The sequence below is a fragment of the Neoarius graeffei genome, chromosome 4 (genome assembly GCF_027579695.1).
Source record: "Neoarius graeffei isolate fNeoGra1 chromosome 4, fNeoGra1.pri, whole genome shotgun sequence".
NCBI classification, from domain to species: domain Eukaryota; kingdom Metazoa; phylum Chordata; class Actinopteri; order Siluriformes; family Ariidae; genus Neoarius; species Neoarius graeffei.
Window position 1 is genome coordinate 51,536,955 of NC_083572.1, and position 16,541 is coordinate 51,553,495.

General features: G+C 42.7%; 1 protein-coding gene across 7 annotated transcripts in view; it reads left to right on the forward strand.

Annotated features, from left to right (window-relative positions):
* nav1b (neuron navigator 1b) overlaps nt 1-16,541 on the forward strand; it is a 178,511-nt gene that overhangs the window by 150,786 nt on the left and 11,184 nt on the right. For all 7 annotated transcript variants that reach the window (XM_060919337.1, XM_060919339.1, XM_060919340.1 and 4 more), the window contains 7 exons: nt 4,990-5,081; nt 5,191-5,286; nt 5,521-5,689; nt 9,652-9,887; nt 14,548-14,702; nt 14,792-14,863; nt 15,137-15,333. In XM_060919337.1, coding sequence (XP_060775320.1) covers nt 4,990-5,081; nt 5,191-5,286; nt 5,521-5,689; nt 9,652-9,887; nt 14,548-14,702; nt 14,792-14,863; nt 15,137-15,333 — 1,017 coding nt within the window. The remainder of the gene's footprint in view (nt 1-4,989; nt 5,082-5,190; nt 5,287-5,520; nt 5,690-9,651; nt 9,888-14,547; nt 14,703-14,791; nt 14,864-15,136; nt 15,334-16,541) is intronic.

Here is a 16,541-nt window from a genome sequence, read left to right on the forward strand (position 1 = left end):
TTATATACTTCGAGTCCCTATTTTTAGTTTATTATTGTATACTTTAAGTATACTGTTATAAACGTTGGTTATTTCACTAGTTTACTTGTTATACTTTAAGTTTGCTTGGCATATTACTTGTAGCTTCCTATTTATATACTGGAAATATACTCCTTAAAGTATTCTTAAAGTTTACTCATACTGTATGGACACAAGAGTGTGATGCATTTACAAAATCACAAGACAGGACATTGAAAACAAGTTTGATATATTCTCAAACATTTCAAAAACAAAGACCTATGAAATCAAGTCCTTCCTTACTGGAGAAAATGAAAGGAAAAAGTGCACATTTGCATGTAAAAATGGAAACATAATGGTCTCTTGATCAATAAAGTCAAGTCAAAAGTTTTTCTGTTTTTGTGTATGATTTTAAGGTATATAAAGATAATGCAATTGAGCACAAATACTCATCTCATCTCATTATCTCTAGCCGCTTTATCCTGTTCTACAGGGTCGCAGGCAAGCTGGAGCCTATCCCAGCTGACTACGGGCGAAAGGCGGGGTACACCCTGGACAAGTCGCCAGGTCATCACAGGGCCGACACATAGACACAGACAACCATTCACACTCACATTCACACCTACGGTCAATTTAGAGTCACCAGTTAACCTAACCTGCATGTCTTTGGACTGTGGGGGAAACCGGAGCACCCGGAGGAAACCCACGCGGACACGGGGAGAACATGCAAACTCCACACAGAAAGGCCCTCGCCGGCCACGGGGCTCGAACCCAGACCTTCTTGCTGTGAGGCGACAGCGCTAACCACACCACTGTGCCGCCAGCACACATACTATATACTGTAAAGTTTTAAACTCCAGCATTATATTATATTAATATATAAATTAGGGCGGCACAGTGGTGTAGTGGTTAGCGCTGTCGCTTCACAGCAAGAAGGTCCGGGTTCGATCCCCGTGGCCGGCGAGGGCCTTTCTGTGTGGAGTTTGCATGTTCTCCCCGTGTCCGCGTGGGTTTCCTCCGGGTGCTCCGGTTTCCCCCACAGTCCAAAGACATGCAGGTTAGGTTAACTGGTGACTCTAAATTGACCGTAGGTGTGAATGTGAGTGTGAATGGTTGTCTGTGTGTCGGCCCTGTGATGACCTGGCGACATGCCCAGGGTGTACCCCGCCTTTCGCCCGTAGTCAGCTGGGATAGGCTCCAGCTTGCCTGCGACCCTGTAGAACAGGATAAAGCGGCTAGAGATAATGAGATGAGATGAGATATATAAATTAAATGTTAAGCACGAGTCAGTGACCTGACCTTATTATGCACTTGGAGCAAGATATACTAAGTATTAGTGCTTTGTGGCAGAAAAACGTAAAAAGTATACTAAAGTATAAGTTTCAGTATTAAAGTATAAGTGTAAGTCTTAGTATTAATGTACTTAGTCTTAGACTTTTGTTTATACTTTTCAGTATAAGCCAAGTAGACTTCACTATACTATTCTTAAGTATATAAAATATAGTTTATAAAAAGTCAACTTCAAGTATACTTCCTCAGTTTTAGTAAAAAAAATAAGTCTACTCATAGTACACTTGAATAAACTTCTTTTTGCTAAGGGTAGCTACACTTGATTGGCCCTCGATGTGAATGAGGATATGAATATGTGTGTGTGCATGGTGTATCCCATCCAAGTTGTATTTGCACCTCATACCCAGTGTTCTCTAATAAGTCCCAGAGAACCCTGACCAGGATAGAGTGCTTACAGAGGATAAATCAAATGAGTGAATGATTATTGTTGTTTATAAAAGATCTCTTGTCAGGATACAAAAAGATAAAACATATATTTTTAAGACCATCACGATACAATTAAGGGCGGCATGGTGGTGTAGTGGTTAGCACTGTCGCCTCACAGCAAGAAGGTTCTGGGTTCAAAGACATGCAGGTTATTCTAATTAGTGGCTCTAAATTGGCCGTGAGTGTGAATGGTTGCTTGTCTCCATGTGTTAGCCCTGCGATGATCTGGCGACTTGTCCAGGGTGTACCCCACCTCTCGCCCATAGTCAGCTGGGATAGGCTCCAGCTTGCCCATGACCCTTCACAGGATAAGCGGCTACAGATAATGGATGGATGGATTCATTGAAAATATTTAATTTTTTAATAATAATAATAAGTTCGGCGGCACGGTGGTGTAGTGGTTAGCGCTGTCGCCTCACAGCAAGAAGGTCCTGGGTTCGAGCCCCGGGGCCGGCGAGGGCCTTTCTGTGCGGAGTTTGCATGTTCTCCCCGTGTCCGCGTGGGGTTCCTCCGGGTGCTCCGGTTTCCCCCACAGTCCAAAGACATGCAGGTTAGGTTAACTGGTGACTCTAAATTGACCGTAGGTGTGAATGTGAGTGTGAATGGTTGTCTGTGTCTATGTGTCAGCCCTGTGATGACCTGGCGACTTGTCCAGGGTGTACCCCGCCTTTCGCCCGTAGTCAGCTGGGATAGGCTCCAGCTTGCCTGCGACCCTGTAGAAGGATAAAGCGGCTAGAGATAATGAGATGAGATGAGATAATAAGTTCAATTTATATAGCGCCTTTCACAAACCCAAGGACGCTTTACGAAAGAGTTACCACCAAAAAAAAAAATTAGGAAGAATAGTGTGAGGTAAAGAGAAAAGTTTTCAAGTTGGCTTTGAAGGAAGAGAGTGTGGAACAGTCACGAAGCGATTGTGGTAACGAATTCCAAAGTTTAGGAGCAGCAACAATAAATGATCTGCCACCCATAGATGCCAATTTAAAACGAGGAACAGTCAGAAGTCCACAGACAGAAGATCTAAGGGAGCGGGAGGGACAGTACAAATGAATTAACTCACAGAGATGGGAAGGAGCGAAACCATGAAGAGCTTTATAGGTTAACAGCAAGATTCTGTATTTGATCCGGGAGATAACTGGCAACCAATGCAGTTGCTGTAAAACAGGAGTGATGTGAGCAGTGTGCTTGGTGAGTGTGAGGATTCTTGCTGCTGAGTTTTGAATGTACTGCAGGCGATTGAGCAATGTGGCAGGGAGACCATAAAAGAGAGAATTGCAATAGTCAAGACGAAAAAAAATAAATGCATTGACCAACATATTGGCATCAGTTTCCAAAAGAAAAGGGCGGAGACGAGCAATATTGCGGAGGTGAAAGAAAGCATTCTTAGTAATTAGTTTAAGATGGGGTTCAAACGTAAGGGTGGAGTCAAAGATAACTCCAAGGTTTTTTATAACTTGGGAAGGATGAATAGACACACCATCAACATCAATAGTAAAACTGGAGAAATTCTGAACCTGTCTTTTGGTACCTACTAATAGAACCTCTGTTTTGCTAGCATTAAGTTTAAGGCTTTTTGGAAATTAATGACGGGCAGCACGGTAGTGTAGCAGTTAGCACTGTCGCCTCACAGCAAGACGGTCTGGGTTCGAGCCCCATGGCCGGCGAGGGCCTTTCTGTGTGGAGTTTGCATGTTCTCCCCGTGTCCGCGTGGGTTTCCTCCGGGTGCTCCGGTTTCCCCCACAGTCCAAAGACATGCAGGTTAGGTTAACTGGTGACTCTAAATTGACCGTAGGTGTGAATGTGAGTGTGAATGGTTGTCTGTGTCTATGTGTCAGCCCTGTGATGACCTGGTGACTTGTCCAGGGTGTACCCCGCCTTTCGCCCGTAGTCAGCTGGGATAGGCTCCAGCTTGCCTGCGACCCTGTAGAAGGATAAAGCGGCTAGAGATAATGAGATGAGATGAGATAATAAGTTCAATTTATATAGCGCCTTTCACAAACCCAAGGACGCTTTACGAAAGAGTTACCACCAAAAAAAAAAATTAGGAAGAATAGTGTGAGGTAAAGAGAAAAGTTTTCAAGTTGGCTTTGAAGGAAGAGAGTGTGGAACAGTCACGAAGCGATTGTGGTAACGAATTCCAAAGTTTAGGAGCAGCAACAATAAATGATCTGCCACCCATAGATGCCAATTTAAAACGAGGAACAGTCAGAAGTCCACAGACAGAAGATCTAAGGGAGCGGGAGGGACAGTACAAATGAATTAACTCACAGAGATGGGAAGGAGCGAAACCATGAAGAGCTTTATAGGTTAACAGCAAGATTCTGTATTTGATCCGGGAGATAACTGGCAACCAATGCAGTTGCTGTAAAACAGGAGTGATGTGAGCAGTGTGCTTGGTGAGTGTGAGGATTCTTGCTGCTGAGTTTTGAATGTACTGCAGGCGATTGAGCAATGTGGCAGGGAGACCATAAAAGAGAGAATTGCAATAGTCAAGACGAAAAAAAATAAATGCATTGACCAACATATTGGCATCAGTTTCCAAAAGAAAAGGGCGGAGACGAGCAATATTGCGGAGGTGAAAGAAAGCATTCTTAGTAATTAGTTTAAGATGGGGTTCAAACGTAAGGGTGGAGTCAAAGATAACTCCAAGGTTTTTTATAACTTGGGAAGGATGAATAGACACACCATCAACATCAATAGTAAAACTGGAGAAATTCTGAACCTGTCTTTTGGTACCTACTAATAGAACCTCTGTTTTGCTAGCATTAAGTTTAAGGCTTTTTGGAAATTAATGACGGGCAGCACGGTAGTGTAGCAGTTAGCACTGTCGCCTCACAGCAAGACGGTCTGGGTTCGAGCCCCATGGCCGGCGAGGGCCTTTCTGTGTGGAGTTTGCATGTTCTCCCCGTGTCCGCGTGGGTTTCCTCCGGGTGCTCCGGTTTCCCCCACAGTCCAAAGACATGCAGGTTAGGTTAACTGGTGACTCTAAATTGAGCGTAGGTGTGAATGTGAGTGTGAATGGTTGTCTGTGTCTATGTGTCAGCCCTGTGATGACCTGGCGACTTGTCCAGGGTGTACCCCGCCTTTCACCCGTAGTCAGCTGGGATAGGCTCCAGCTTGCCTGCGACCCTGTAGAACAGGATAAAGCAGCTAGAGATAATGAGATGAGATGAGAAATTAATGACTTGTGTTTTTTGGTTTGTTTTTTTCTGGTAGACGTATTTCAAAGTCCTACCTCGACCCTGCAGAAGGATGAGAGCTTTGTCAGAGTGTTAGTGCGTATACCCAACCAGCAAGTCTTTAATGAGGTATGTCTCACTACGACAGTGCCTTCGAGCTTATATTCTCTTTCCAGTCATAATGTACTGTATAATAATGTTTCACTCCAGAGTTTACACCAGTAACCTTTTTACACAGGAGGCGAAACAACTGGAATTCTTCATTGGCCTGGTCAAACTCAGTGGGCAGACTGATTGGTGCACTCTTGACTCTGCCATCTGCCAAGCTTTTAAAGTGAGTTGCAGGGCTACAGCTAACCACGATTGTGAAGTGTTCAGTATCCTCAATATGCAGCCTGGTTGACATACTGGTTAACACCGATGTATCCTTTTTGTGTTAGAAAAATATGCAGATCACAACATTAGGATAATACAAAAATTAGAACATGACATTTTGCTGTTTAAGTTTGAAAAATACAGTAATCTTTACCTTTCCGACAACCCCGACTCCTTCCTTATGTTCATCCAGGACTACTTATCAGTGGTGGACCCAAGCTCCAGCCTGGGCCTGTCTCAGGACTCCATCTACAGCTACAGCCTCAGTCATCTGAAGCGGGTGCTAGGGGTTCAGCCACCCGAAACTCCACCAGTACGCTGCCTTAGCAAGACTTCCACATGCATCAACGTGGCTCTCAAAGGTTAGTGGGTAAAGGCAGGTTACCGTGATTTTTCTTTCACATTGATAACATCACTCATTATCTCGCCCATGTTCTAAGGGGACAGTCACACCTATTAGCGCAGTTCCTGAGTCCGAATCAGAGTGAAATTGATACCTTTGGTTTGTGTGCTATTTATTGGTTTGGTATGTTTTCTCTTGGCACATAATTAAACAAACGAACAAGCGAAAAAACACTGGCTGACGAGCATGTAGGACTGTTCAAGGCCGCGCTCAATATATTATAGAAAGTGCTAGCTGATAACATTTTCTGCATCACATCCACTGTTTATTTTTGCTTCTTATTCATCAGTCCCAATCTCACATCACATGTCTGCAGCATTGGTTCTGTCCTCTGGCTCAGTTTGCAGCTCATACTTGCCAGAGAATTAAAATCGGTAGATCAGATTGTGTGACGCAGTCATGTCCTCCTACGAGGGTCCGAGGGCATAATTCCCTGGAAAATTTTGGAGAGAGGGGCGGCACGGTGGTGTAGTGGTTAGCGCTGTCACCTCACAGCAAGAAGGTCCGGGTTCGAGCCCCGTGGCCGGCGAGGGCCTTTCTGTGCGGAGTTTGCATGTTCTCCCCGTGTCCGCGTGGGTTTCCTCCGGGTGCTCCGGTTTCCCCCACAGTCCAAAGACATGCAGGTTAGGTTAACTGGTGACTCTAAATTGACCGTAGGTGTGAATGGGTGTCTGTGTCTATGCGTCAGCCCTGTGATGACCTGGCGACTTGTCCAGGGTGTACCCCGCCTTTTGCCCGTAGTCAGCTGGGATAGACTCCAGCTTGCCTGCGACCCTGTAGAACAGGATAAAGCGGCTAGAGATAATGAGATGAGATGAGATCAAGAAATTGGACCGACGTACTTCACAATATGCTGCTTCTCACCTTGCCTCGATGCTTTGGTACTGGATGATCCGACCACCAAGTCACCTTGAACTTCTCATCTCATCATCTCTAGCCGCTTTATCCTGTCCTACAGGGTCGCAGGCAAGCTGGAGCCTATCCCAGCTGACTACGGGCGAAAGGCAGGGTACACCCCGGACAAGTCGCCAGGTCATCACAGGGCTGACACACAGACACAGACAACCATTCACACTCACATTCACACCTACGGTCAATTTAGAGTCACCAGTTAACCTAACCTGCATGTCTTTGGACTGTGGGGGAAACCGGAGCACCCGGAGGAAACCCACGCGGACACGGGGAGAACATGCAAACTCCACACAGAAAGGCCCTCGCCGGCCACGGGGCTCGAACCCGGACCTTCTTGCTGTGAGGCGACAGCGCTAACCACTACACCACCGTGCCGCCCCGCCTTGAACTTGTTATAGCGAATCTTTTTTCATTATTCGATCATTGTTCGTGATCACCAGTACATTTTTTAAACAAACAGCATGATTTATTGTAATATGTGAGCTTATTGCTGGTTGGCTAGAAACATAACGAGAAAAAATGGAATGGCACGATAGAGCGATACAATTTAGATTCATCATCATTATCATGCTGTTTCATTGGCTCTCGGCTTCACTTAATATGACCATTTGACACTGTGTCCCCTGTGCCAAAAACAGCTGAAGTGAGATCAGAAGAACAAATCAAATCCAACAGTGTTCACTAATTATCGAGTTCCGGCCGGCCGGCCGGTCACGTTTTCGTTTCTGGGCCATATCTTTAAAACTACTGAAGATATCTTCATGAAACTTTGTATACATATCAAGCAACGTGTGAACTGGTGCCTTTTGCTATTTTGGATTTTTGAAAAAAAAAAGTATTTTTCAAATATTTGCATAAAAAATAGATTTTGACTTAGTTTCTAAGAGCAGTGTTCGTTTCCGGAGCATATATCCAAAACTATTCATGATACGGATTTGAAACTTGGTATACGTGTTAACAAGGTGACGTAGATGTGCCTTTTCATACTAAGGAATTTCATCTCATCTCATTATCTCTAGCTGCTTTATCCTGTTCTACAGGGTCACAGCCAAGCTGGAGCCTATCCCAGCTGACTACGGGCGAAAGGCGGGGTACACCCTGGACAAGTCGCCAGGTCCTCACAGGGCTGACACATAGACACAGACAACCATTCACACTCACATTCACACCTACGGTCAATTTAGAGTCACCAGTTAACCTAACCTGCATGTCTTTGAACTGTGGGGGAAACCAGAGCACCCGGAGGAAACCCACGCGGACACAGGGAGAACATGCAAACTCCACACAGAAAGGCCCTCGCCGGCCACGGGGCTCGAACCCGGACCTTCTTGCTGCGAGGCGACAGCGCTAACCACTACACCACCGTGCCGCCCACTAAGGAATTTGAGAAATTTAAATTTTTCATGTTTCCATGGAAACTATTTCAGACTTGGTCTCTCAGGTTAGTCTTAGGGGTCTATTTTGTTTCCGGAGCAGAACTTGAAAACTATAAGTGGCATGGTCTTGAAAGTTGGTATATGTATTGATTAAGTAATGTATATGTGACTTTTGATACTAAGCAATGTGAGAAATGTTCATTTTTAGCTCACCAGTGGACTTATGTCACAGGCTGCTGAGGTCGGTGTAAAGAGGTCGGGTTGGTTTCCTGCAGCAAAACTTGAAAAATGTGACAAATAAGATCTTGAAACTTGGTATATAGGGTGGAAGGATATAGATGACTCTGTCTTCTTGCTTTGTAATGCGGTAGTTTTTAGAACTAAAAGCAGTAGGCGGTATTCACCTGTCAAAAGCGGTAGACTACCATATGAATCGGGAGAGTTGGCAAGTATGGAAGCTCAGTTTAGCAGCTCAAAGCTACAGAAAAATGTTTTCCGCAACCCAAAACTCACGACGTTTGGTTCACTTCCTGTATTTGGGCTGATTCAAGATCAAATTGCTTTCTCAGTGCAATTAAGCCGCGCTAGAGTTTGATTGGAACTGTAGCGAGACCACCTCATAAAGATGGGCCCACACCGGTTATTATGGTCCACGCCTGAGTGTAATTTCCATGCTCTCACCTGCACAAATGAACCATATCAAAGAGGAAAATGCACTAGGGTTTGATTCAAATGGACTAAACACTGCATACTGTATGTGAAAGTTGTGGATCCTTATAACATGAAACATACTGAACTTGTCGCTTGAGATTTAAGAAACCTCTTATCTTTTCGTAAGGGCTTCATATTACTGTATAACTGAGGAGGCTTGGAGACAGTTACAGAGAATTCAATGCTATTTTCAAAATGTTCTTCCTTAAGCAAGAGGGGAAAATAAAATATTTATTTTCTTTGTTTGATAAAATATTTTTGATTTGTTGCATTGACCATGATGAGCTCGTCAAAGTGCACATGCTGAAAGCTGTTCACGGGACGCTCGTGTGGAGCTTCACCAGAAAGAAATGCTGAAATGCATCCTCACAAAATTAATCTTGACATTTTCCCAGACAGTCAGATGTCCTGTCTGGCTGCAGTGTCTCTTTTCAACCCCTCCATTCCTGTAGAAGAGATATATCAGACTTGGTCATGCGAGTGATACGTTCGGACTCCTCCAAGTTTTTTTTGAGAGCAGGTTGCACTCAGGTCACTTTATAGAGACCACGTGAGGCCGCTGTTCAGATTAGCATCAATTGGCTAAACTCATTCACTCGTTCTGTGGACACTCGGCTGTTGGTGTCCACCTGTGTCCTACCACTGTTAGTGCTTCAGAATGAAAGCGGTTGGTTTTGTTTTCCTGAACTGTAAAGATTCGAGGAGAATTCCTTACTTGACACAGCATTAGAACCAACTAAAATTGTCCTACTTACAAATTAATTATATTCTGTTCATTTACCTGACTGCTTTAATTAAAGGCCAGAGACCAATATGATCTTTCCCTAGTTAGCTCTTTGTGTCTCAAGAGCACCGATTCTTAAGTCGTAACGTTTCCCAATCCCATTATGCACCCATCTCTATTTCCACTGTACTTTTGCAGGTCTGAAGGAGAAATGTGTGGACAATGTGGTGTTTGAGACGCTTATCCCGAAGCCTATGATACAACACTACATTAGTCTGCTGCTCAAACACCGGCGCTTGATCTTGTCAGGGCCCAGTGGCACAGGGAAGACTTATCTTTCCTCCCGTCTCGCTGAGTACCTGATAGAGCGCAGTGCCCGAGAGATCACTCCTGCCATCGCAGTCTCCTTCAACATGCACCATCAGACCTGCAAGGTAAACTGCACTGATCACGTAGTCTGGGGTCTGGATTCCCAAACGTGTTTATTACAAGGGCATTCAAAGTATATTTTTAATGTCATTTTTATGTCATGATGAACACTGGCCAGGAAGAAATACAGTGCCTTGCAAAAGTATTCATACCCCTTGAACTTTTTCACATTTTTCCACCTTACAACCACGAACTTAAAAGTTTTTTATTGAGATTTTATGTGATAGACCAACACAGAGTAGCACATAATTGTGAAGTGAAACAAAAATGATAAATGGTCTTCAAAATTTTAAACAAATAAAAATCTGAAAAATGTGGTGTGCATTAGTATTCAGCCCCCTGTACTCTGATACCTCTAAATACAATCCAGTGCAATCAATTGCCTTCAGAAGTCATCTAATTAGTTAATAGAGTCCTACTGTGTGTAATTTACTCTCAGCATAAATACACTTGTTCTGTGAAGGCCTCAGTGGTTTGTTAGAGAATACTGAAGAACAAACAGCATCATGAAGACCAAAGAACTCACCAGACAGGTCAGGGATAAAGTTCTGGAGAAGTTTAAAGCAGGGTTAGGTTATAAAAAAATATCCCAAGCTCTGAACATCTCAAGAAGCACTGTTCAATCCATCATTCAAAAATGGAAAAAGTATGGCACAACTGCAAACCTACCAAGACATGGCCGTCCACCTAAACTGACAGAGCGAGCAAGGAGAGCACTGGTCAGAGAAGCAGCCAAGAGGCCCATGATCACTCTGGAGGAGCTGCAGAAATCCACAGCTCAGGTGGGAGAATCTGTGCACAGGACAACTAGAAGTCGTACACTCCACAAATCTGGCCTTTTTGGAAGAGTAGCAAGAAGAAAGCCATTGTTGAAAGACAGGCATAAGAAGCCATGTAGGGGACACAGCAAACATGTGGAAGAAGGTGCTTTGGTCAGTTGAACTTTTGGCCTAAATGCAAAGCGCTATGTGTGGCGGAAAACTAACACTGCTCATCACCCTGCACACACCATCCCCACTGTGAAACATGGTGGTGGCAGCATCATGCTATGGGGATGCTTTTCTTCAGCAGGGACAGGGAAGCTGGTCAGAGTTGATGGGAAGATGGATGGAGCTAAATACAGGGCAATCCTGGAAGAAAACCTGTTGGAGGCTGCAAAAGACTTGAGACTGGGAAGGAGATTCACCTTCCAGCAAGACAATGACCCTAAACATACAGCCAGAGCTCCAATGGAATGGTTTAGATCAAAGAATATTCATGTGTTAGAATGGCCCAGTCAAAGTCCAGACCTAAATCCCATTGAGCATCTGTGGCAAGACTTGAAAATTGCTGTTCACAGACGCTCTCCATCCAATCTGGCTGAGCTTGAGCTATTTTGCAAAGAACAGTGGACAAAAATTTCAGTGTCTAGATGTGCAAAGCTGGTAGAGACATACCACAAAAGACTTGCAGCTGTAATTGCAGCAAAAGGCGGCTCTACAAAGTATTGACGCAGGGGGGCTGAATACTAATGCACATCACATTTTTCAGATTTTTATTTGTTTAAAATTTTGAAGACCATTTATCATTTTCATTTCACCTCACAATTATGTGCTACTCTGTGTTGGTCTATCACATAAAATCTCAATAAAAAAACTTTTAAGTTCATGGTTGTAAGGTGGAAAAATGTGAAAAAGTTCAAGGGGTATGAATACTTTTGCAATGCACTGTAATTGAGGTTTTAAGTGCTTTGTTTTTGTTTGAAATATGACACAGCTACAAGATTTGCATTCAGCTGAGAAAATCTGAATTTACAGTGTAAAGCTGAGCTGCCAAGACACTGAGAAGCATCCATTCATTATCTGTAGCCGCTTATCCTGTACAGGGTCACATATTTTCTCTTACTTCCTTCATTGTCAGCTACTGATTTAACTGTCTGCTGAGATGGCATCAGTCTGGTTCATCTATAAAAGCACATCTAAAACCAAAAAACTTAGAAACTGAAGAACATAGGATTTGCAGCTTACCAAAAATTGGGTGTGCATATGTAGGTGTTAAAAAAGTAATTAATATGAGGGTAAGTCAAAGGAAAATCTTTTTTTTCCCAGTGTTCATTGCAAATAGATATCACAAAAGTATATAATCCTTCAACATTAATCTCCATTTTGTTCAGTGCAAGTGTCCCAGCGCTTAACAAGTATCTGGATTCCTCTAGCAAAAAGTTCTTCTAACTTTCATTTAACTGTATACAACTGTATGTATATAGAGGATATTACACGGTTGCACGAAGATATGAAGTTTATTGTCGAGTGGTGAACATATTCTCGAGTCAACGAAGCGAACGAGTGAAAATATTTTCAACATGAGAAGATAAACTTCATATTTTCGGGCCACCGTGTAATGTTCTTCATATTGGATGGAGACATCCACAAAAAAAAATATGCAGAAGTTAATCAAAAGAATTTTAATTTCGAACCGGTTTGCCATTTTGACAATATGCGTCTAGTCAGCGGGAAAACGCTGGGAGTGATGTCATCGGAGTGAAATATCAGGAAATATGTCACTCAGGTCCGCTATGTATTTGGTATGAAAAATACAAGTTTTTCAACACGAGAAGCTAAACTTGATATCTTCAAACCAACATGTGAGGTTCTTTTTATTATATAGATACATTCACAAACAAAACGTTCCCAAATTTATCAAAACAATTCATCGAGTTCCTCACGAGTGACATATAGAGATTTATGTCACGGTTTTGGTTCTCCATGACCCAGATGTAGCTCATATGAAAAATGCATGTGACGAATTTCCTAGTAAAAACACTCATACACACACACACACACACACACACAATGTCATGGCAATATTCGGGCTTTCAGTAATTTCTTTGAACTGTTCTTTTTCTGTGGCAGAATGATTGTACAGCATACATCTTTAATTAAAAATAAAAAACCCCACTAGAATTTAGTGCACAAGTTTAATTTTCTTGGGGTTTTCTGAAATCAACACCGGGTCAAAATTATACAAACAGGGTCAAAATTATACATACAGTGCACCTAATATTTGGGTAAAATGTCTCTTCGCAAGATTCACCTTGACCAAACATTTTTGTTTACCATGAACAAGCTTCTGGCAGAATTCTGGTTGGATATTTCACGACTCTTCATGGTAGAACTGGTAGAGTTCAATTAAAAATTTTTTTTCTTGGCATGGACTCGACTTATAAGCACGGTCCATATATTTTCAATAGGGTTGAAGTCAGGACTTGTTTTAAGCTTAATGTTAGCCTGCTTTATCCTTCACAACCAGCTCTGATGCGTGTTTGGGTTCATTGTCCTGTTGTAACTCCCAAGTCCCAAGTCGTGTTCAAGTTTCTGATGGTTTATGCTGAAGAATTCTGAGGTAGTACTCCTTCTTCATTATTCCATCCACTTTGTGCAATGAACCAGTTCCACTGGCAGCAAAACAGCCCCAGAGCATCATGATCCTACCACCACCACCAGCTGGTACAGTGTCCCTCTGTACATGGTGGTCATTATGGCCAAACAACTCAATCTTTGTCTCATCTGACCACACAGCTATCCTCCAGAAGGCTTTTTTCATTGTCCATGTGGTCAGATTCAAACTTTAGTTAAACTTGAAGGTGTCAATTTTGGAGCAGGGGGTTATTTCTTGGCTAGCAGCCTCTTAGTTCTGCTCTGTGTGTGTGTGTGTGTGTGTGTGTGTGTGTGTATATATATATATATATATATATATATGAGCAACCGCGTACTCTGATTTGCTCCTCTACTGCGAGGCTATCAGCTCATATACTGTGAGTAGAGAAAACCTAAATGGCGGCGCGTGTTGCTGAACCGACCGAGAACGGAATAAAAACTCTACTCGAAAATAAAAGCCCCAAAAATACAAAAACCTACATTTTATTTTTTTCAAGAATTATTATTATAGCATTTTTCACAAATTGCTGCTGTCATTTCGCCGGTTTGTTTACACTCTAAGTGGAAATGATTTTGTTTGACGTATTGTATAAAGTTTTTATTTATTGAATTTGCAAAAATACAAATACAAATGCTCTGTTTCTCAAAATCCAGTGAATGTGGATTGAATAAAACAGTTATTCCACTCAATCTCGTTGTACATGGCTGATAGGCCTATCAGCTCGTACGACTCGATTTCACAGAATAACTGTTTTATTTATATATATATATATATATATATATATATATATATATATATATATATATATATATACACACACCTGCATACACACATCGTTTTTCTGCTCTTGCCATAAAAACATCCCTTAATCTATAATGTATCTGTCACCAAAGTATTATACTGTAAAACTATACTGTAAAACAACCTGTATTATTTCGCAGTGACTGCGCCCTTTAAAAGGAGAGGAGAGCAGAGAAAGGGAGCTCTCTCCCCAACCAGAACACTTGTGGGTGTGTGTGTGTGCATGGCTGGGAATTGGAGAAAGGCTGAAAAGCTAAAAAAATAAAAAAAAGTTTGTTGAGAACTTAGTTCTGGCCTGCCATGCTTCTTTGCTCCACCCACCTGGTCGAATACTACAGTGGTGCTGAAACCCGGGAAAGTGCAGAAGGGAACGGCCACAATGACTTTGTATGCCAAATAAATGTGTGCTATGTAGTTCTTAATTTGATTTCTTTTTATTATTTCCAGGATCTTCAACTTTATCTGTCTAATCTGGCAAATCAGATTGACCGGGAGACTAGTACATCTGAAGTCCCACTGGTTGTCGTGCTTGATGATGTACATGATGCTGCATCCATCAGTGAATTAGTTAATGGTGCTTTAACATGTAAATATCACAAATGGTGAGTGAATGCTATAGTTAGTTTATGCCATCGTCTTTGTTCATGAAAAAAACAAGGATATATTAACATCTATAATATCTGTTTCTTAGTCCATACATTATCGGGACCACAAATCAACCAGTGAAGATGACCCCCAACCACAGCCTGCACCTTAGCTTCAGGTGGGTGTCAGCGCCGGAGAATATCTCATCAAATGATAGAAACAGAAGGCAAATAATTGACCGTAAAACACTATCCAGATGTTTGTGTTTACAAAGAACTTAAAGTGTTTATTCATCAGAAAGAATAATGGTGCGAATAAAGAATGAAGTTAATGGAGAAGAATTAATGAACACTGCTTATAACTTTGCACTGGCTTTTGTTCATTGTTAGTCAAGGCAGCATTTTTGTGAAGTTGGTCCTCCATAATGTTTCTGTTCCCTTTGTCTTTAAAGGATGGTTATGTTCTCCAATAATGTGGAGCCAGCCAATGGCTTTCTAGTGCGCTACCTGCACAGGAAGCTCATGGAAGCAGAGGACCCAAGAAGCTTGACGAATGAGGACCTCTTGCGGGTGCTAGATTGGGTGCCCAAGCTCTGGTACCACCTCCACACTTTCCTGGAGAAGCACAGCACCTCTGACTTCCTCATTGGTAAGACTTACAAATCAGTTTTTATCACTCATTAATGCAGAAGCTTTTTCACATGAACAGCTATTGGAAAAATCAGGCCAGTAATTTCTAAATCAACATGAACGCTAAACAGGAATGATAGAATTTAAAGCCTCACTCACAACCCGGCGTACGGGCTGCTACGGTAAAAAAAATTGGCAAAACCATGCTTGAGACTTGCACGACACTTGCGTGTGTTCAGCGCCGTAGAAGGTCGCAGACTGCCTGTAGAGACTTTTGGTCCTGCATATGCAAATTCTACGGGTCTTGTGACAAATCAAGAATGCATACAATACATACGGTACCTGTATTCCTTTTGTACGCCTGAACCAAGTCAGCAGTGCGGCTAGTAGGGGCTTTTTGCAATGACAGTAAGACTCATGAGTGACGCACGGTCACTGTATGAGTGACGTGCCTCAGAAATATTACACAAGTATTCCACACTTGCTATTTGTGCGGCGTGCAAGACAGAAGTACATCTCACTTTCTACCCCTATGTGTGGTGTGTACGCAGCGCACGCGACCCGCACACGACACGGGGAGCAAGACTCTGGGTATATATATTGGGGAGGAACCAAAGAACCAATCGTGTAGCGTGTAGCATTGTAGAAGGGAAGAAGACCACCTCATTTGCTGTTTTTATTTGAGTATATGTTAATTTACCATGCAAACGTCAAGTAATAAAACATGAGTATAAGGGAATAATGCATTTTATTACACTGTAAAAAATCCCAACTAAATAACCCAACAGTTTGGGCACTGAAACACACTCTGACTCCGAGCTGCTGTCCTGCTCCTGCTGAGTGGTGGGACGGGGTGTCGGGATGTCCTTATCCTTATCACTGAGCATGGCACAATGGCCTGACAGCGATGATGGGATTGCAGTGTCCTCACTTCTGGGCGTCGTTAGCTGAAACATACATGAAAATCAGCATATATAATATTAATTACATAAGCATATAGATACTGAAATGAATGTTTAAAGCATGTGTATTTACCTGTGGAAATCCCTCTGGCGGGGTGCTGGGCCTTCTGCCGGCTTGAAGGCAAACTTCTCCCTGTCTGTGCAGGGCTCGCTGGTGCTGCTACCATCATCATCAAATTCTTCCTCCTCTTCCCCCTCTGCTGTTTCAGGCTGGGTTACTTCACTTTTGCTCGCTTCTTCTTGGGTCCCATTTTCTAAACTTTAA